This window comes from Apteryx rowi, unplaced genomic scaffold (assembly GCF_003343035.1).
Source record: "Apteryx rowi isolate R43461 unplaced genomic scaffold, aptRow1 scaffold_1315, whole genome shotgun sequence".
In the NCBI taxonomy this organism is placed as follows: domain Eukaryota; kingdom Metazoa; phylum Chordata; class Aves; order Apterygiformes; family Apterygidae; genus Apteryx; species Apteryx rowi.
Window position 1 is genome coordinate 26,228 of NW_020447548.1, and position 19,347 is coordinate 45,574.

General features: G+C 66.5%; 2 protein-coding genes across 2 annotated transcripts; one reads left to right on the forward strand and one right to left on the reverse strand.

Annotated features, from left to right (window-relative positions):
• Window positions 1-689: 689 nt before the first annotated feature.
• KRT8 (keratin 8) lies at window positions 690-5,428 on the reverse strand. Its single transcript, XM_026056502.1, has 9 exons — window positions 5,096-5,428; window positions 3,687-3,895; window positions 3,005-3,065; window positions 2,820-2,915; window positions 2,549-2,713; window positions 2,021-2,146; window positions 1,394-1,614; window positions 1,037-1,092; window positions 690-919 (listed from the first exon to the last, which is right to left on the reverse strand). The coding sequence occupies exons 1-9, from the start codon at window positions 5,426-5,428 to the stop codon at window positions 690-692; spliced, it is 1,497 nt and encodes a 498-aa protein (XP_025912287.1).
• Window positions 5,429-13,164: 7,736 nt separating this feature from the next.
• KRT18 (keratin 18) lies at window positions 13,165-16,716 on the forward strand. Its single transcript, XM_026056503.1, has 7 exons — window positions 13,165-13,626; window positions 14,520-14,602; window positions 14,982-15,138; window positions 15,228-15,392; window positions 15,778-15,903; window positions 16,141-16,364; window positions 16,602-16,716. Exons 1-7 carry the CDS (start codon window positions 13,165-13,167, stop codon window positions 16,714-16,716), a joined length of 1,332 nt encoding a protein of 443 aa, XP_025912288.1.
• The last annotated feature ends 2,631 nt before the right edge of the window (window positions 16,717-19,347 follow it).

A 19,347-nucleotide genomic window follows, 5' to 3' on the forward strand; every position in this document is an offset into this window, starting at 1 on the left:
AACACGGGAGCTTTTCGCTAGCGGGAGCGTCTCCTCCTTGGCAGTGCCGGCAAGCTTCCCCAGCAGGGAAATAACCCGTGGGAGCAGCGCCGGTCCCAAATTCCCTCACCGAGATGATCCGGAAATAGCTGACGCCTCTAAAATCCATCCCAACTAACCCCAACGGGGTGTTTCGCAGCCCTTTTTGCCCTCGAGGCTCGACTCTCTTCTGGATTTTTTCATCCTGGTTTTCATTAGGGACCTTTTCTCCGGCCCCGGGGCTCAAGCCCCCGGCAGCGAACCCAGCCCGAGTCCCACCAGCCGCAGGCTCCGGCTTTGCCACAGCTTAATCCTCCATCCTGGCGGGGCCCGAGCGAGCACCGTTGCCCCCCGGGATGTTTCCCAAGCCGCCTGTGGTCCCCGCCGGCTCTTTGCAGGCAATGGGGGAAAATAGGAATTTTTAAATACTGGCTTGGATGGAAAAGCCCGTTTTGGCAGAATTCTTCTGCAACCCGCTTCGAACCAGCCCGGAAGCCCCCCCACACCCCATTTCGCCCCCCGCGGCGCGGCGCCCCCGGAGAAGAGGAGCACGGCGGACGCCCAACGGACGGAGCGGTTTATTGACCGCGGACACGGAGGCAGAGGAGGCGGCCGGCGGCGCCCCACACCGGGGAGGTCCGGGGGCCACGGCCAGAGCCGCCGGCGGGCGCTCAGTTGGGCAGCACGTCCGAGGACTCGGACACCAGCTTGCCGTCCCGCGTCTCGATCTTCTTGATGACGATGGCTCGCGACTTGGTGGCAGCCGAGCTCTCCAGGGCCGAGGGAGGCCCCGAGTAGCTGGTGCTGGAGAAGGAGCTGCCGAAGCTGCCGCTGAAGCTGCCGCCGTAGCCGCTGTCGAAGCCGCTGCGGAAGCCGCTGCTGAAGCCGCCGCTGTAGCCGCCTGCGAGAGGAGCAGCGGGGCCGGCACTGAGCACCCACCTCTGTCCCCCCCGAGCCCGGCGGCGCCAGCAGCACCGGGTGACAGGGGGAGCCCAGGTGTCCCCCCCGCCAGCCTTACCCGAGTAGCCCGTCGTCTTGGTCTGGATGCTCAGGTTCTGCATGCCGGACTCCAGCCTGCAGGGGCAAAGCGGCGACGGGGAGGTTAGAGGACATGACCAAGGCCGTGCGGCGAGGCGGTGGCAGAGGATGGTGAGGCGCCCGGGGCTCCTTGCTGCACGGGGGTTATATCCTCGGCTCTGTTCCCTGGATGCCACCCCTATCCCTGTTTTAGGGTCTGGGGGATGCTGCGTGCCCGATGCAGGCGGTCATCCCATCCCCAGACCAGCAACCCCCCCCAGTCCCTTGCTGCCAGCAGCACCCACGAGGTGACACCAGCATCACGGCCTGAGCCCCGGCACGATCCTTGGGGTCCCACCTGCTCTCCTCTCCCTCCAGCAGCTTCCTGTAGGTCGCGATCTCGATGTCCAGGGCCAGCTTGACGTTCATGAGCTCCTGGTACTCGCGGAGCTGCCGGGCCATGTCGGCTTTGGCCTTCTGCAGCGCCGCCTCCAGCTCGGCCAGCTTCCCCTTGGCGTCCTTGAGGGCCATCTCGCCCCGCTCCTCCGCCTCCGCGATGGCTGTCTCCAGGCTGGCCCGCTGCAAGGCGCCGCCGTGGGGGTTAATCCCCCTGCGAAAGGGGGTTTGGGGGGGGTATCCCCTGCCCCCGGGAGCTGCAAAACCCTCCCAGCGCCCAAGCAGGCTCCGAGGGGCATCACTGGACATGGCTCAGCTGGGAATCCCCCCCCCAGCACCCGTGCCCTGCTCGCACCGGAGCTCAAAGTGGGGATATAGGGATGCATCTCCGGGGAGGAGAGCAGGGACCTGTCTTTGCTCCCGTACAGGGGCTGCAAAAGGGGCTTGGACACGATCCAAGGTGGTCCGAGCCTGGGGATGCTCACGGGATGGAGGGGACGAGGTGGCGGAGGGAGGAGCGGGCGTCCTGCCGCACCGCCAGCGACGGGACCCCCCCAGCCCCATTCTGCACGCCGAGAGCCTCGCGGACCTGGTTCTTCAGCGCCTCGATCTCCGCCTGGATCCTCTGGATCATCCTGTTGAGCTCGTTGATCTCGGTGCGGGTGTTGCGCAGGTCATCGCCGTGCTTCCCCGCCGTCGTCTTCAGTTCCTCGTACTGCACGGACGGGGAAGGCAGGATGGAGCCGCGGAAGCCCGTTTCATCCGGCTCCGGCTGCCGGAACGAGCCCCGGCAGCCCAGCCGGCGCCACGGGGGCCACCGCGGGCCGGACTCGCAGCCGCTGTCGCTGCTCCGGACGGTTCAGTTTTAAGGCAGGGTATAATCAAGCGGGGCCGGGCTCTCCCACGCCTGGGAGCGGAGGGACCCGCCGGCCCCGGGGCAGGGAGGGGTTTGCAAAGCCGGGTTCAAGGGTGCAGGCTGCCGGGGCAGGAGGAAGGCGCCGGCGCTTCCATCGCCCGCCTTTGCGCTGCGTTTGCAAGGAGCTCGCCGAGGCCGGGCCATTCCCGAGGTTACGGCGGCCCGGTCCAGCCCGCGGCAGGATCATTCTTGCTTCCTTACCTTGATCTGGTACATGCTCTCGGCCTCTGCCCGGCTCCGGCTGGCGATCTCCTCGTACTGCGCCTTCACCTCCGCGATGATGCTGTCCAGGTCCAGGCTGCGGTTGTTGTCCATGGAGAGGACGACGGAGGTGTCGGAGATCTGCGACTGCAGCTCGCGGAGCTCCTGCGGCGGGACGGGGCACGGCTGAGCATGGGCAGCTCGCCGCACATGTGGGCCCAGCTCTGTGCCGCAGCGCCTTCGGACACCCCAGCCCCCGGCGGCCCCGTACCTCCTCGTACAGCTGCCGCAGGAAGTTGATCTCATCCGTCAAACTCTCCAGCCGGGACTCCAGCTCCACCTTGTTCATGTAGGCTTCGTCCACGTCCTGGGGGGGCGAGAGCGCGGAGCCCGTCAGCCCGCGGCTGCCGCCACCGTGGCCGGGCTCCGGCCGGCCCCCCGAGCCCACCGCCTCACCTTCTTGAGCAGCACGAACTCGTTCTCCTTCTCCGTGCGGTGGTTGATCTCCTCCTCGTACCTGTGGGGCAAGAGGGGGGGGTTGGCTGGTGGCCGCCGGCCCGTGGGAACCCCATGGGAACCTCATGGGAACCTCATGGGAACCTTGTGGGAACCCCGTGGGAACCCCGTGGGAACCCTGTGGGAACAGCAAAGCCACGCTGGTGGGGAAGGGGACAAGGATGGACAGATGGACACCACTGGCCCATCTCCAGCATCCATGGCCACCAGGGAAGCCCTTGGGGACAAGGAGTCACGCTGCACCCCAAAGCGGGTCAGGGGCCCCCGGACAGGCGGGAGGGGGGGGGCCCAACCATGGGATGTGCCCAAAGGGGCCAAGAGGTCCGCAAGGGGGTCAGGATGTCCCCAAGGTGGCCAGGAAATCCCTGATGGGGCAGGAAGCTCCCCAAGGGTGTCAGGACATCTCCGATGGGGCCAGAAGGTCCCTGATGGGACCAGGATGTGCGCAAAGGGGCCAAGAGGTCTGCAAGGGGGTCAGGATGTCCCCAAGGTGACTAGGACATCCCTGATGAGGTCAGGAGGTCCCCAAGGAGGTCAGGAGATCCCTGGTGGGGCCAGGACGTGCCCAAAGGAGCCAGGAAGGTGCCCGAAGGAGTTAAGGTGTTGAGCGGCGCGCCCTCACTTGCTCTTGAACTCCTCCACCAAGCCCTGCATGTTGCCCAGCTCGGCCTCAAGCCGCAGCTTCTCCTGGCCGAGGCCGTCGAGCTGCCGCCGCAGCGTGCCGATGTAGGCCTCGAAGAGGCCGCCGGCATGGCCCCGCGGGCTCCGCTGGCTCTGCAGCAGGTTCCACTTGGTCTCCAGCATCTTGTTCTGCTGCTCCAGGAAGCGGACCTGGCGGCGAGCGGCGGCTCAGCCCCGGCCGTCGTGTCCCCCCCCATCCCCCGTCCCCCGTCCCCTCCCCGTGCCACCCGCCGGGAGGATTCCCCTTGGGATCGCGCCCGGAAATCCGCCGCCAAGGGAGGAGAAGCCCAGGTTTCAGGGGGGGAACCTGCTAATTGAGGCTCTCATTAATTATTTCCTCCGGCGGCGGCTTGTCCGGGGGGGAGACGGGGGACCCCTGCAGGGACCGCGCTCGCCCGCCACCGCCGGATCCTGTTCCACCACCGCTCCCTGCCCACAGGCTCTGCTGCCACCTCCTCCGCGGCGCCGGGGGGGGGGGGGCAGCATGTCCCCAAGGCCATCTGGATGTCACCAAGAGGGGCAGGACCTCCTCACGGGAGCTGAAATGTGCCCAAAGGGGGCGGGATGCCCCCAAGGTGGGGGGCACGATGTCCCCGAGGGGGGCAGGATGTCCCTGATGGGACCAGGATGTGCCCAAAGGGGCCACAATGTCCCCAAGGGGGTTGGGACATCCCCAAGATGACCAAGACATCCCTGATGGGGCCAGAAGCTCCCCAAGGGTGTCAGGACATCTCCGATGGGACCAGGAGGTCCCTGATGGGGTCAGGATGTGCCCAAAGGGGCCAAGAGGTCCGCAAGAGGGTCAGGATGTCCCCAAGATGGCCAGGACATCCCTGACAGGGCCAGGAGGTCCCCAAGGAGGTCAGGACATCTCTGGTGGGGCCAGGAGGTCCCTGGTGGGACCAGGATGTGCCCAAAGAGTCCAGCAGATCCCCAAGGGAGTTAAGATGTCCCCAAGGGGGCCAGGAGGTCCCTGAGGGGATCAGATGTCCCCAAGGGGGCCAAGGATGTCCCCAGAGGGCCCAGGCATCCCCCTTTCCCAGGACGGTGACCAGTAAATCCGTGCATCCCTCCATGTCCCCCTTCCCCATCGGGCTTCGCCCATCTCCCAGCCCGCCACAGGAGCAGGTTTGGGCTGAGCAGAGGCAGAAAAGGGACCGAACTCTGCAAAACACCTCTGAGAGCTTTGCAAGGAAAGAAGCTCCGGGCCAGGGGGGTTTCTCCGCCGGGGACTGGCCCCCTCGGGCTTGGCACAGGGCCGGCGGCGAGGAGGAGGTGGCCAGGTACCACCCCACAGCGCGGCGCCGGGACGAGGCGGCTCTCACCGCCCCCAGCCGTGCCTGGCCTCACCTTGTCGATGAAGGTGGCGAACTTGTTGTTGAGCGTCTTGATCTGCTCCTTCTCCTCCTTGCGCACCCGCTGGATGTTGGGGTCGATCTCCAGGTTGAGGGGCGTCAGCAGGCTCTGGTTGACGCTCACGGCCGTGATGGAGCCCCCCATGCTGGGCACCGCGGCCGGACCCCGGTACAGACCTGCTCCGTAGCGGCTGCCACCGTAGGCGCCAAAGACTGAGGCCGTGCTCATCCTTACGCTGGGGCTGGGGGTGTAGGAGTGGGAGCTGAAGGAGCGCCCGGACACGATCGGGGTGCTTCTCATGGTCTTCCTGGTGACGGTGACAGACATGGTGGAGGCAGGAGACGGGGAGGACGGACAGGAGGGCTGCAAGACGGACAGGAGCGTTGCAAGACGAGCAAGAAGGTTGCAAGACAGGCAAGAAGGTTGCAGAAGAGGGTGGAGGGTTGCAAGAGGGGCAGGAGGAGGGACAGGACAGGCCGGAGGACAGACAGGACGGGCCGGATGAGCAGGCAGGAGCCCCACAGATCCAGGGCGGGGTTGGGCTCCGGGTTTATATCCCGGGAGCTGGGGGGAGGAGAGCAGGAAGGGAGGGCCGAGCCCGAGCCCAGGAACATAGCACCTGCATCTCTTTAACCCCTTCGGAGCGGCCTGGATCCACCAAGGATCCATCGGGATCCGCAACGCCCGGCCCTGGCCCCTCTTGGCCGGCGTTTTGGGGGCTTGTGGAGGCACCAGGTTTTCCCCGGGGGAGCAGAGGGGCGGACGGCACCAGGCACCCGGATCCTCACCTGGGCCCGACGGGCCGCGCGCTCACCCGGAAATTAGGCTGCCGATGCCTCCCTCTTCCCATCCCCATCCAGCACCGCGGGCTGGCAAAATGTGCGGCATGTTTAGACAACAGAGAGGGGAAAGGCAGGGTGTTCCCTGAGCAGCTGGGCCAAGGAGGCCAAATTCCCCCTCGTTTTCTCTCTCCGGGCGATGTGGATTCTCCAGTGTCTAATAAGGGCTGTGCTCACGCAGGGTTTTCCATCTGGCCGGACGTTAGAGGTGGCTCCCCGTTGCCACCGGGCCCAAAAGTGCAGGGACTCGCCGCCCCGGAGACTGTTTCCCTCTGCCGTGTTTGCCTGAGATTGGGCAAGAGCTTCGAAAGCGGCTGGGGAAAATTGCACGAGGCCGATCTCCAAAGGAAACGGGGCTGCCGCGGTGCCAGCTCCTCCCGGCAAAGTCCGGAGAAGCGCACAGCCCCGGCACCGCGCTCTCGCCCTGCGCCCAAGCATCCCGCAGGGATCCTTCCCTGGTGCCGGTGCTCGTGGGGCCGCAGGATGAGGCCACCTGCATCCCGTGCGGAGAGCGCAAAGTCCAGCACTCAGGTGCGCTCCGGCTGCTTCCCGAGTGGCTTTTCAGCTCTCTCGGCAGGTGCTGGGAGCCGAGGTGCGGTCGGGAGCGCTAACGAGGGAGGCTCGTCAGGACCGGACTTGCCCCGCGCGGGGAGTGGCGGGCGCCGGGCCGAGACAGCACGCGAGGCGCTCGGCACCTGCAGGCAGGGATTTGTGGGTTTTGCACTTTCTTTTTTTTTGGTCGGTTTCCTCGAAGCAGCAGCGGTGCCGGCTCCGGGTCACCGCCGGGGACGGGGCAGGGACAGGGCAGAGCCGGGGAGTCCAGCCAGGTCTCTGGCTGATACCAGATGAAACTCATCCATCCATCTGCTCCTCTGCTTCCTCTGCCTATGTGGGTCCATCCATCCATCCATCTCTGGCCAGACCCATCCCTCCAGGTACCCTCCTAGGTAGCCATCCATCTGTCCATCCATCCCTCCATCCCTTGCCAGACCCAGCCATCAACCCATCCTTCTAGATATCCATCCATCCATCCATCCATCCATCTCTGGCCAGACACAGCCATCCACGTACCCTCCTAGATAGACATCCATCTGTCCATCCGTCCATCCATTCCCAGCCAGATCCAGGCATCCACCTATCCTTCTGGATATCTGTCCACCCGTCCATCCATCCATCCTTGGCCAAACCTAGCTATCCACCCAACCTTCTAGATAATCCATCCATCCACCTGTCCATCCGTCCACCCATCCATCCATCCATCCATCCCTGGCCAAACCCAGCCAACCACTCTTCCTTCTAGATATCCACCCATCCCTCTGTCCATCCATCCCTGCACAGATCCATCCACCCATCCCTTCATCCACACACTCATCCCTGGACAGACCCACCTTTATGGACTTATCCGTGCCTCCCTCCTCTGTAGCCTTGTCCCCCAGTCCATCCCTCTGTCCCTGCACAGCCACATCCACCCGTCATCCCTCCATCCGCCCTCCATCATCCCTCCATCCGCCCTCTGTGCCAAGACGGCCCCGTGTGCCGCCCGGCTCAGCTCACTGCTGATCCCTGCCCGTCGCCCCGGGGCAGGGGGGCAGAAAGGGGTCGATCCTGCCAGCAGGGGGGCAAAAAAATCGGAGGGGGGAAGACGCACATTTCGCCACCCCCTCGTGCTCCTCGGGAGCCGAAAGCGGCCCCAGCGCGGTGCGGGGAGCTGCCTCCCGCCGGGAGCCTCTCCCGCCCGCCCAGCCTCTCTTATCGCGAAGGAATTTGCAATCCAGGCAAATACTTTGCTCCCCACCGAGATACCGCTGGCAGGGAGGGAGTGGGGCCCTGGGCGCGCGCCAGCGCCCGGCACGGGGCGCGCGGGACCCCCGCCCGGCCCCCCAGGGCCGCTCTGCACAACCCGAGGAGGCGGTGGGGACGTCGCAGCCGCCCCCGTTACAGCCGCCCTCCCGCCGCTGGGGAAACTGAGGCACGGCGGGGAGGGGGGGACAGTGCCGAGCGCCCGGGGGGGACACCTGCGGGCTTGCAACCGGGGAGCGAAGCGACATCTCCAGGCTCTCAGCCCCCCCCGGATCCCTCGAGTCCGGGCAGCCGGACACCTGGGTCCTTCCCAGCCCGGAGCGGTGGCCAAGCGCCCCGGTCCCCACCGAGCGTCGCAGCATCGTGGCCCTGCGCCAGGAGCCGCCCGGCCGTAAATCCCCAACCCGCCTGTCCCCTCCCGTCGGCTGGGCTCCGCTCCACCCCGGTTGCCCGAGCGACGACCGATTTTTCCCCGTCACCCGAGCCGCGGCCGAGGGACGGAGCTGGCCGAGCCGGGGTCCCGCCAACCCGCCCCGGACCCCGGCGCCTGCCCACAGCGCCCACCCCGAAGCCCCCCGAGCCCCCCGTTGCCCCTCGGCGGCTCTTCCCCAAGGGATGGGGAGACGGGAGAGGGGGATTGGGGCAAGGACCCGGCTTGGGCCGTATCCAGCCGCCTGCCTGAGCCTTTGTTTGCCGTGGGTTGGGCTCGGCGGTTTCGGAGGCAGGTGCCGGGCACGGCAGGGCCACGGGGAAGGCGCTCATGGGCTGGCGCCCGCCCAGCCTTGGCTCGGTGCCACCGGCTCTCCCAGTGCCGAGCGCGGCTGCCGGAGAAGGGTGCCGGGGCCCTGGAGCAATGCACCCCCTTCCTCGCGGCCGGCTCGGCCCCGTGGGTGGTGCAAGGGTGAAATGCAGCCCCGTGGGTGGTGCAAAGGTGAAATGCAGCCTCGTGGGTGCTGCAAGGGTGAAATGCAGCCCCGTGGGTGGTGCAAAGGTGAAATGCAGCCTCGTGGGTGCTGCAAGGGTGAAATGCAGCTCTGTGGGTGGTGCAAGGGTGAAATGCAGCCCCGTGGGTGGTGCAAGGGTGAAATGCAGCTCTGTGGGTGCTGCAAGGGTGAAATGCAGCTTCGTGGGTGGTGCAAGGGTGAAATGCAGCCCCGTGGCAGTGCAAAGGAAAGGAAATCTGTGGGGCTGAACGCAGTTTGGGTGGCACCCAAGGGTGGCACCCTCCCTGCTGCACATCACCCTAGGGGGACAGAGGACCTGTGCTGGGGGTCGGCAGTGAGGGCCTGAGCCACAGCAGCTGAATCCCAACCAGAGCTGGAAAATTGGGGTTTTCCCATTATGTCAGGGCTGGCACAGGGCGATTGGGGCCAGCGTGAAGGAATCAGGGCCGGGCCAGCGGGATCGGGGATGGCACCGAGGGATCAGGGATATCACCAAGGGATCGGGGATGGCACAAGGGATCGGGAGCTTTTCAGGTGGACCCAAAAGGCCAAGGAGGCTCCTTGCACGTGGGACCAAGCCCCCAAAAGTGACTCTCGCAGGGGGCAGGTGGCGGGAGACGCCGTCCGGATCCCGGCGGGCGGAGGTGCTTCGCCGGCTCCCGCCGCGCTGCCTTTCCCGCGCCCCACCACAACGCTGTTTTCAATCTAAACGGCGGGCTGTTTTCAGAAGCGAGCTTTTGCACCTCTTCCCAACAGGAGGGAGGGGAAATTCCCGCAGCGGTGGAGATGGTACCGGCTACGGCTTCATCGCTCAGGAATGCAGCGGGACCTCGGGGCCGCCGTGCTTTAACCCTTGGGGAGCCGGACAGCCCCGGCCGGCCCCCATGACATGGCAGAGGCCGGGGGCACCGGACCCCCGGTGCAGTCTCAGGGTCGCATCCAGCAGCCATCCCAGGATGGGGAGCCCCTGGCATCTGCTCTGGCCCCTGCAAACAGCCAGAGATCGGGGCTGGGGCGCGGGGAGGCCGCGGCAGGGTCTTATCAGTGGCAGGGCTTTAATCTCCGGCTTATGGCCCTGCTGGGAGCCCTGGTGGCCTTCGGGAGCCGGGGGGGGGGGGACGTGCCGGGGGTCAGGGCTGTGTCTGTTTGCAGATCCTCAATCAGCCCACGTCGCGCAGGGAGGAATGTGCCCGATAAGGTGGCCAGGGTGGTGCAACGCCCCGGAGAGGAGCCGAGAGGCGGAAAGGCTTGGCCAGCCCCCCGGCGCCATTGGAGCAGCCCCCCAGCCCGGCCGAGCGGCATCACCCTGCCGCAGTGCCGACAGGGTGCCGAGGCCGGCGAGGGGGCGTCAGGGCAGCCCTGGGGTCGGATACTGCTGGGACCCTGGGGCTGGTCGGCATTGGGATCCCAGAGTTGGATGCTGCTGGAACCCTGGGGTCAAACACCTCTTGGACTCCGAGGTCAGCCAGCACCCGGATCCCAGGATTAGACACTGCTGGGCCCCTGGGGCTGGCCAGCACTGGGATCCCAGGATTAGACACTGCTGGGACCCCAGGGTTGCCCAGCTCCTGGATCCCAGGATCAGATACTGCTGGGATCCCAGGGTCACTCAGCATACAGATCCCAGGATTAGACACTGCTGGGACCCCAGGGTTGCCCAGCTCCTGGATCCCAGGATCAGATACTGCTGGGACCCCAGGGTCTGCCAGCACCAGGATCCCAGGGCTGGGTACTGCCGGGACCCCAGGATCAGACACTGCTGGGACCCTGGGATCAGCCAGCACCAGGACCCCAGAGCACCACCAAGAGCCCGGTCAGACACGGCCGGGAGCACCGGGTCGGACACAGCCGGGAGCGCGGCCCTGCGTTCCAGCCGAGCCCCCTCTCCTCCCGCCCGGAGCGGAGGCTCCGCCGGCGCATTCAAATCACAATCCAATGGCGCAGGCTGGGCAGAGAAACAAACCCGTCAGCCCGGTGCAGCGTAATCCTGCCGGCGGGGAGGAACGGAGAGGGAAACCGGCTCAGGCAAAGCAGGTGTCAGGCAGGGCAGGGCCGGGGAGAAAGAAAGAAAGGGAGAGAAAGAAAGAAAGAAAGAAAGAAAGAAAGAAAGAAAGAAAGAAAGAAAGAAAGAAAGAAGAAAGGATGAGGTTGGAGGCGGCTGGCCGGGAGCTCCTGGCCCATGCACCCTCGGAGAGATCTGTAGGGAAAAAGCTTACAGGGATAAAATTTCTAGGGATAAAATGATGCATTTTGCTGGGATTGCAGCTCCCGGCAGGGGAGGCGGGGGGCTGGCACCCCGCACCATCCATCGCCCCGCGATCGGCACCGCAGGTCCGCCCTGCGCTGGCTGCCGCTTGCAGCCGGTCCCCGCCGGCGGCAGCCTCGGCGCGGGGTGCGGCACGGCCTCGGCACACGGGAAGGGCCGAGGCTGCTGCCGCGGGGGGCCGCGGGCAGGGCCGGGAACGGCCTCGCACCCAAGCGGGCCGTGACTCACCCGTTTACGGCCCGGCCAGAGCAAACACAGCACGCGCACTGCGGAAATGCATCACCCCAGGGATATTTTGGGAGTGCTTCGGTGGAAATTCGGCAACGAGTTCACGAGAAACCCGCTCCACCCTTGCACATTCCCCAGACGGGCTCCTTCGCTGCCGAGCCCATGCATTCCCCCGGAATGTGTGCATGCACCTCCTCATGTGCTAAAGTGCACGTTGGTGCAAAAGTGCATGTTCCTGCAAAGGGGCATTTTCGTGCAAAGGTGCATTTTCGTGCAACGGTGAGTGTTTCCACAAAGGTGCCTATCCATGCAAAAAGTGTGTACTTAGGCAAAGGTGGGTGCTTGCACAAAGGTGCGTGTTCCTGCAAAGACATGTTGGCCTGCCTGGAGCGGGGGGATACCGGTTCCCATTGGTGGGACCCCCAGGATGCCCCAGAGCCTGGAAAAGCCTTTGCCCCCCTCTTCGCCCCCAAGGAGCGGGACGTGGCGACGTGTCCTGCAACATGCCCCACGTCCGGGGTGGGCCGGAGCCTGGGGGCTGCCGCTGCCAGGACACACAAGCATCTCCGTGCACGTCTGCCCATCCCCACAGAGCAAACAAGTCTGATGCTCCCGCAGATAAAAGCTGGAATGTGCCGCCCGGCGATGCTGCGGCCGCCGGAGCCACCATAAATCACCCCAAAGCCAGATAAGGGCCAGGCCAGGCGTCTCTGGGGGGCTGGGGGTGGCCGCGGCGGGGGAGCCAGGCACGGAGAGCAGGGGGCCCACGCGGAGCAGGCATGTCCCCCCCACCCCCAGCCCCCTGCCGCCGTGCCCTCCGCTCCTCCGGCTCGGAGCCAGGGGGGAATCGTGCCTCGCTGCGGGCTGGGACGTCCCCGGGGTCCCCCTGGGTGCAGAGTCCCGCGCTGAGATTGCAGCTCGGGGCGGGAGGGTGGATGCCATCGCCCGGACGCCTGGGTGCTCCCCCACCTGCCGGGGGGGGGGTTGGGGGGGAAGGAAGGGGACAGGCAGGATTCCTGGAGCCGGTTCGGCAGGGCGATCCCCCTCCCAGCACGCCTTCCCCCGTGCCGAAAGCGCCCCCAGGACCGTCCCGGCGAGGGCACCCGCGTGCCCCCCCCCCCCAAACCCGGTTCCGGCATCCCTGCAGCCCTCCCAGCTCCGGCTGTGAAGCCCCCCAGCTCCTGGGGGTGAAGCGTGGGGGGTCCCCGCCGCCCCCCAGGGTGGGGGTCTCCCGTGGGTGGGTGGGGGCCGGCCACAGCGGAAGGGCAACGCAGGGCCGGTGTGCGCTGGCGGGGAGACCCGGCGGCGCGGGGCTGCTCGGACCCCAGGGTCCCCAAATGCGTGGGGCTGAGCCACCCCAGCCCCCTGCCCCGGACCCCCATGGGCGTGTGGGGCTGAGCCACCCAGGACCCCCATGGGCATGTGGGGCTGAGCCACCCAGGACCCCCATGGGCGTGTGGGGCTGAGCCACCCAGGACCCCCATGGGCGTGTGGGGCTGAGCCACCCAGGACCCCCATGGGCGTGTGGGGCTGAGCCACCCCAGGACCCCCATGGGCATGTGGGGTTGAGCCACCCCAGGACCCCCATGGGCGTGTGGGGCTGAGCCACCCCAGGACCCCCATGGACTTATGGGGCTGAGCCGCTCTTGGGCCCCATGGATTCATGGGGCTGAGCTACCCTAAGACCCCGTGGCCATATGGGGCTGAGCCACTCCAGCCCCCCATGGATGTATGGGCTGAGCCGCCCCATCCCTGTGCCCGGGGCCCCCGGGGCGAGCGAGGCCCCTCGGCACCGAACAAAAGCCGCAGGCTGGATCCGGCCCCACCTTCCCGGGTGCGGAGAGGGCCCTGGCCCGGAGGTGGGGCCGCCCGGGCGCCCTCCCCGCCTCTCCCCGCTCCCGGCTATAAATCCTGCCCGCAGCCCGCCCGCGGTGTCCGTCCCCTGCGGCTCCATCATTCCCGCGCTCCTCCGCTCCCGCCGGCACCATGAGTTTCTCCCGGAGCACCGTCTACTCCAGCAGCTACCGGCCCGTCAGCAGCCAGAGCATCGTCAGCACCCGCAGGTTCCCACCCCTGAGCAGCGCGGCCAGCGTCTATGCCGGCGCCGGTGGCTCGGGCTCCAGGATCTCCATCTCCAGGACCAGCAGCCTGGGGAGCTCTGGAGGCATCTATGGAGCCAGGATAGGTGGCTATGGAGCCGGGATAGGTGGCTACGGAGCCGGGATGAGCAGCAGCCTGCTGCTCTCGGGCTCCGGCGTGGTGCAGAACGAGAAGGAGACCATGCAGGACCTCAACGACCGCCTGGCCACCTACCTGGACAAGGTGCGGAGCCTGGAGCAGGAGAACCACAAGCTGGAGATCCAGATCCGTGACTTCATGCAGAAGAAGGGCCCCAGCTCCCACGACTGGAGCCACTACTGGGAGGTCATCGAGGACCTGCGCAGCAAGGTGAAGCCCTGCTCAACGCCCGCCGGCTCCTCCGGCAGGCCCATGGTCCCATGCACGGGGTGGGGGCCCAATGTGGGGTGTTTAACGGTTGGTGCCCCAAAACCGCAGGGGCACGTGGGCACGGCCGCCGTTGGCCCTTCCCAGCCGGCGTTAGGCATTAACCCAAGCGGCAGCGTGGCAGAGAGATCTTTGCACCGTGCGGGGCCTGGCCACGGGAAGGGAGCATTTTCCCCGGGAGCCTGTGCCGAGGCGGGTTCAGGCCGTGCTCGGAGCTGGATGTAGCCGGGGCAGTTTGCACCGTGAGCAGGCGAAGGGACATGCCCAAGGCCATGGGGCAAGTCAGTGTCGGAGCTCACCGTAACCTGGTGTTTAGCCGCCCAGAACACTTGTGCATGGGGGGTTTAAGACACCCTTCGTTAGGTAAATGAGCCCCACACGCCAGCTCTGATCCTCCTCCGATGCCGGACGCAGGTGTCCCCCGATACCGTCCCCTGTGTCCTTGGGTAGCCCCGTGTTTTAGACTACGTTTGACCTATCCCGCTGGCTCAAGGTCATTCGGGAAAAGCTAAGCCCGCCCGGACACCTGGGCTCCCTCGGGACTAAGCATACGTCTGTCCCACCCTAGAGGGCCCAGGTGTCCCGGCTCCCCCCTCCCACCCAACAGAGCCCCAGGGTTTATCACCGCTTTTCCGGGGTGAGGTGCTGCAAATCCGGCAAATCCGGCGGGCGCCGTGTGCCGTCCCCCCCCAACCCCCCCGTGCCGCTGCTGTGGGAACTGCACCTGCCCAGGGTGACGTGGCTGGCGGGCGCCCAGCAGCGCCGCGGCGGCCCGGCCATGCCGTGCCGGGGGGGTCCCCGCCGCCCCGCGGCCCCTAACCCTCCCTCCCCGGCAGATCTTCGACGCCACGGTGGATAACGCCCGCACCGTGCTGCAGATCGACAACGCTCGCCTGGCCGCCGATGACTTCAGGGTCAAGTGAGAGCACGGGGACAGGGATGGGCACGGGGACAGGGACAGGGATGGGACAGGGACAAGGATGGGACGGGGACAGGGACAGGGATGGGAACTGGGACAGGGATGGGGCTGGGCAGAAGAATGGAGATGAGGATGGGATGGGGATGGAGATCAGGATGGGATGGGGACAAGGACAGGGATAGGGATGGCAATGGGGACGGGGATGGGAATTAGAACAGAGATGGGAATGGTGACGGTGATGGGGACAGGATGGGGACATGGATAAGGACAGACACGGGGATGGGGATGGAGATGGGTTGGGGACAGGGACAAGGATGAGGACAGCAGCAGGCTGGACGGGGACACCGCGCGGGCGCCCACTCACCGCCTTGCCCCCCAGGTACGAGGCCGAGCTGGCCATCCGCCTCTCGGTGGAGAACGACATCATGGGGCTCCGCAAGGTCATCGACGACACCAACATGGCCCGGCTGCAGCTGGAGGGCGAGATCGAGTCCCTCAAGGAGGAGCTCATCTTCATGAAGAAGAACCACGACGACGTACGTGGGGGGCCGGGGCGGGCGCCGGGGCAGGGAGCTGTGGCTTGGTGGGGACCCGGCCCTCATGTCACCTGCTCTCTGTCCCCCAGGAGGTGAAGAGCCTGCAGGCGCAGATCGCCAACTCAGTCCTCACAGTGGAGGTGGACGCACCCAAGAGCCAGGACCTGGGCAAGATCATGGCGGAGATCCGGGCGCAGTACGATGCACTGGCCCAGAAGAACCTGGAGGACCTGGAAAAGCAATGGGGCCAGCAGGTGGGTCCGGCGCCCCACCGTTCCCCCCCAAATCTGCCCTCGGGGATGTTCCTTGGGGGTCTTGGCCTGGTGGAGGGGACATCAGCCCAAGGTGGGGGACAGTCCCCAGTTCAGTAGGGGGATGTTCACCTGGGGGGTCCTGAGCCAATGGGGGGACCCCAATCTGAGGGGGCATTCACCTGGGAGACCCCAATCTGACATAGGGATGTTCCCCGTTGGGGCCCGACGCCGTGAGGGCACCTTCCCCAAGGGGGTCCTGGTCCAGCATCGGAGACAATCCCGGGGGGACGCCTCTCCCACGGGGGGACCCCAATCCCCTGAGGCTGGACTCTGCCTCGGGGGGTGTCCGTGACCCCTCGAGCCGTGTCCCCCCCCCCCCACTCAGATCACCGAGAGCACCATCGAGATCACGCAGAGCAGCAAGGAAGTGGACACGGCCCACAGCACCGCGGTCGAACTCCGCCGCACTGTCCAGACCCTGGAGATCGACCTGGAGTCCCTCCGCAACCAGGTAGGCAGCAGCAGCAGCCCCCCGAAACCACCCCTCCAGGCCCTACGGGGCCGCGCAAGCCACCATCTACAGCCGCGGAGGTGAGCTCCAGCAACGTGGCAGTGAGAAAAACCCCAGTGGGGCTTTGCCATCCCCAAAAGAGGGGCAGAAACTGCAAAAACGGGTCCCCGTTGCGTGAGAAACGGCACCCGCAGGGGAGTCTCCGGCACTCACCCGCCCCCGGGGGTCTCCTTGCAGAGAGGCGGCTTGGAGGCCAGCCTGCTGGAGGTGGAGAACCGCTACGCCATGCAGATGGAGCAGCTCAACGGGCTCATCCTGCGGGTCGAGGCGGAGCTGACGCAGGTGCGGGGCGAGCTGCAGCGCCAGGCCGAGGAGTACCAGGCGCTGCTCAACATCAAGGACAAGCTGGAGGCGGAAATCGCGACCTACCGGAAGCTGATCGAGGGTGGAGAGGAGTTCAGGTACCGGCGAGCGGGACCCAGCAGGATTTAGCCCCGAAAGCTGGGATGGGGCTGGGCAGCTCTCAGCATGTCCATGACGCTCCAGCTCCATCATCGCTTGGATCTGGACTTCCTCAGGGTGGCAGAGGGGAAAGGAGGGAGGTTGGGATGTCTGGCGGGTGCAAGCTTGGAGAAGCACACATCTTGCCCCCGAGGGTGCCCTGCTCTGCCCTGACCCGGCCTCTCCTCGCCCCACAGCCTGCGGGACGCCCTGGAGAAGGAGACCACGTCCACCGTGCAGAGGTCCACGCAGAAGATAGTGGACGGCAAGGTGGTGTCGGAGACCAAGGAGTTGAAGGTGCGAACGTACTGAGCGACCCGGCATGCAGAGAAGATGCACCGGACATCCCGTCCCGCACGCGGCCGGCGGGGAGCCTCCCGCACCTCCCGCCTAACGCCCCTGGCTTCACCGTCACGGCAATAAAATGTCATTTTATCCTCATGTCTCTTTGGGTTTGGGATGGAGGGGGACAACCCGGGGTTTGGGATGGTGTGGAAGCTTCTCCAAACTGGGGAAACTGAGGCACGGGAGGTTGGCAAGAGGCAGGAGCGCCTGTGTGGGCTCCCGTGTGCGTCTGGGCACGGATGCGCCTGCGTGTGTGTGTGTGCACACATGTGTGCGTGTGCGTTTGGGCATGGGGGAATGGCTGCGATGGGAACGTGTCCGTGTCCGTGTTCAGGCCGTGTCCGTGCCCGGGCAGGGCGCTGGGACGCTCCAAGGAGGACCCATCCTGCCAAGCGATGCTCCGCGGTACCAAACCACCCGGGTCCCGAGCCGCCCCCCGGAGCGGAGGGCAGCCAGGCCAGCACCCTCCCGCAGAGCCTCGGGGTCCCCAACAGAGCCCCAGGGTGTCCCCTAGAGCCCCAGGGTGCCCTGCAGAGCCCTGGGGTGCCCCACAAAGCCCCAGAGGTCACAAGGAGTCACAGGGTGCCCTGCAGAGCTGCAAGGTGACCCAGAGAGCCCCAGGGTGCCCTGCAGAGCCCTGGGGGTCCCAAAGAGCCCCAAGGTGCCCCACAGAGCCCTGGGGTGTCCTAGAGATCCCCAGGGTGCCCCACATAGCCCTGGAGGGTCCCAGAGAGCCCCAGGGTGTCCTGTAGAGCACTGGGGGTCCCAAAGAGTCCCAGGGTGTCCCAGAGAGCCCCAGGGTGTCCTAGAGAGCCTCGGGGTGCCCCACAGAGCCCTGGAGGGTCCCAGAGAGCCCCAGGGTGCCCTGCAGAGCCCTGGGGTGCCCCACAAAGCCCTGGGGGCCACAAAGAGCCCCAGGGTGCCCTGCAGAGCCGCAAGGTGACCCAGAGAGCCCCAGGGTGTCCTAAAGAGCCTCGGGGTGCCCCACAGAGCCCTGGAGGGTCCCAGAAAGTCCCAGGGTGTCCCAGAGAGCCCCAGGGTGTCCTAGAGAGCCTTGGGGTGCCCCACAGAGCCCTGGAGGGTCCCAGAGAGCCCCAGGGTGCCCTGCAGAGCCTTGGGGGTCACAAGGACCCACAGGGTGCCCTGCAGAGCTGCAAGGTGATCCAGCGAGCCCCAGGGTGTCCTGTAGAGCACTGGGGGTCCTACAGAGCCCCAAGGTGTCCCAAAGAGCCCCAGGGTGCCCCACAGAGCCCTGGAGGGTCCCAGAGAGCCCCAGGATGCCCTGCAGAGCTCTGGGGTGCTCTGCAGAGCCTCGGGGTGCTCAAGAGAGCCCTGGGGTGCCCCACAAAGCCCTGGGGGTCCCAAAGAGCCCCAGGGTGTCCTGCCGAGCTCTGGAGGGTCCCAGAGAGCGCCGGGGTGTCCTGCAGAGCCTTGGGGTGTCCCACAGAGCCCTGTGGTGCCCCGCAGAGCCCCAGGGTGTCCCAGAGAGCCCCAGGGTGCCCTGCAGAGCCCTAGGGTGCCCCCGAGAGCCCCGGGGTGTCCCTGAGAGCTCTGGGGTCTCCCAAAGAGCCTTGGGGTGCCCCACAGAGCCCCCAAAGAGCCACAGGGTGTCCTGGAGAGCCCCGGGGTGCTCAGAAGGGCTCTGGGGTGTTCTGCAGAGCCCTGGGGGGGCAGAGAACCCCAGGGTGCCCCGCAGAGCCCCGAGGTGCCCTGTGCCCACCAAGCAGGGAGGCAGCAGGCCCAGGTCAGGGACACGCAGCTGGGCTGGGTGACACGGGGTGGCCTGCCACGTTCCCACTCGCCCAGTGCCCCCGGCCAACAGATCGAGGCGGATCTGCACACGGGGGCGGCGCATCCAACCCGTTGACGCCGTCGCCCCGGGACAGGCACCAAACCACCCCGTGCCGGTCCCAGCACGCTGCCGTGGGGCGCGTGGGGTGGCGAAGATGGAGTCGGCGTCTCCCACCCCCGGGCGAATGCGCCAGGGTGCCGAGCGACGTGGGCTCTCGGCCTTCGCCGTCTCGGCTCTGCCGCCGCGCCACACTGCGACAGCGCTGGGAATTCATTCCCAAGCTCCGGTCGCCATCCCGTGGCTGAGCCGCGCTTCCTGCTCCCCTTCCAGCCTATGGATGGACAGATGGACAGATGAATGGAGAGGGCTGCATTGCCCTCCTGCAGTGAGGGATGAGGATCTTGCCTCTGAGTGCCGGTGCCGCACAGGGAAGGCTTGCACATTGCTCTAGTGCTGGTGGTGAAAAAGGGGGTGATTGTGCATTGCACGAGGGCCAGCGGTACATAACGGGGGCTCATGCATCGTGCAAGGGCTGGCGGTACGTGGGGGAGCTCGTGCATTGCACGAGGGCCAGCAGGGCACAGGGGGATGCTTGTGCATTGCACGAGGGCCAGTGGTGCATGGGAAGGGGTGATCGTGCATTGCACGAGGGCTGGCAGTGCACAAGGGGCGTGATCAAGCATTGCACCAGGACTGACAAAGCACAGGAGGGTGATGGTGCATTGCACGAGGGCCAGCAGTGTCTGGGAGTGATGATGGTGCATTGCACAAGGGCCGGCAGTGCCCGGGGGTGGTGATGGTGCCTT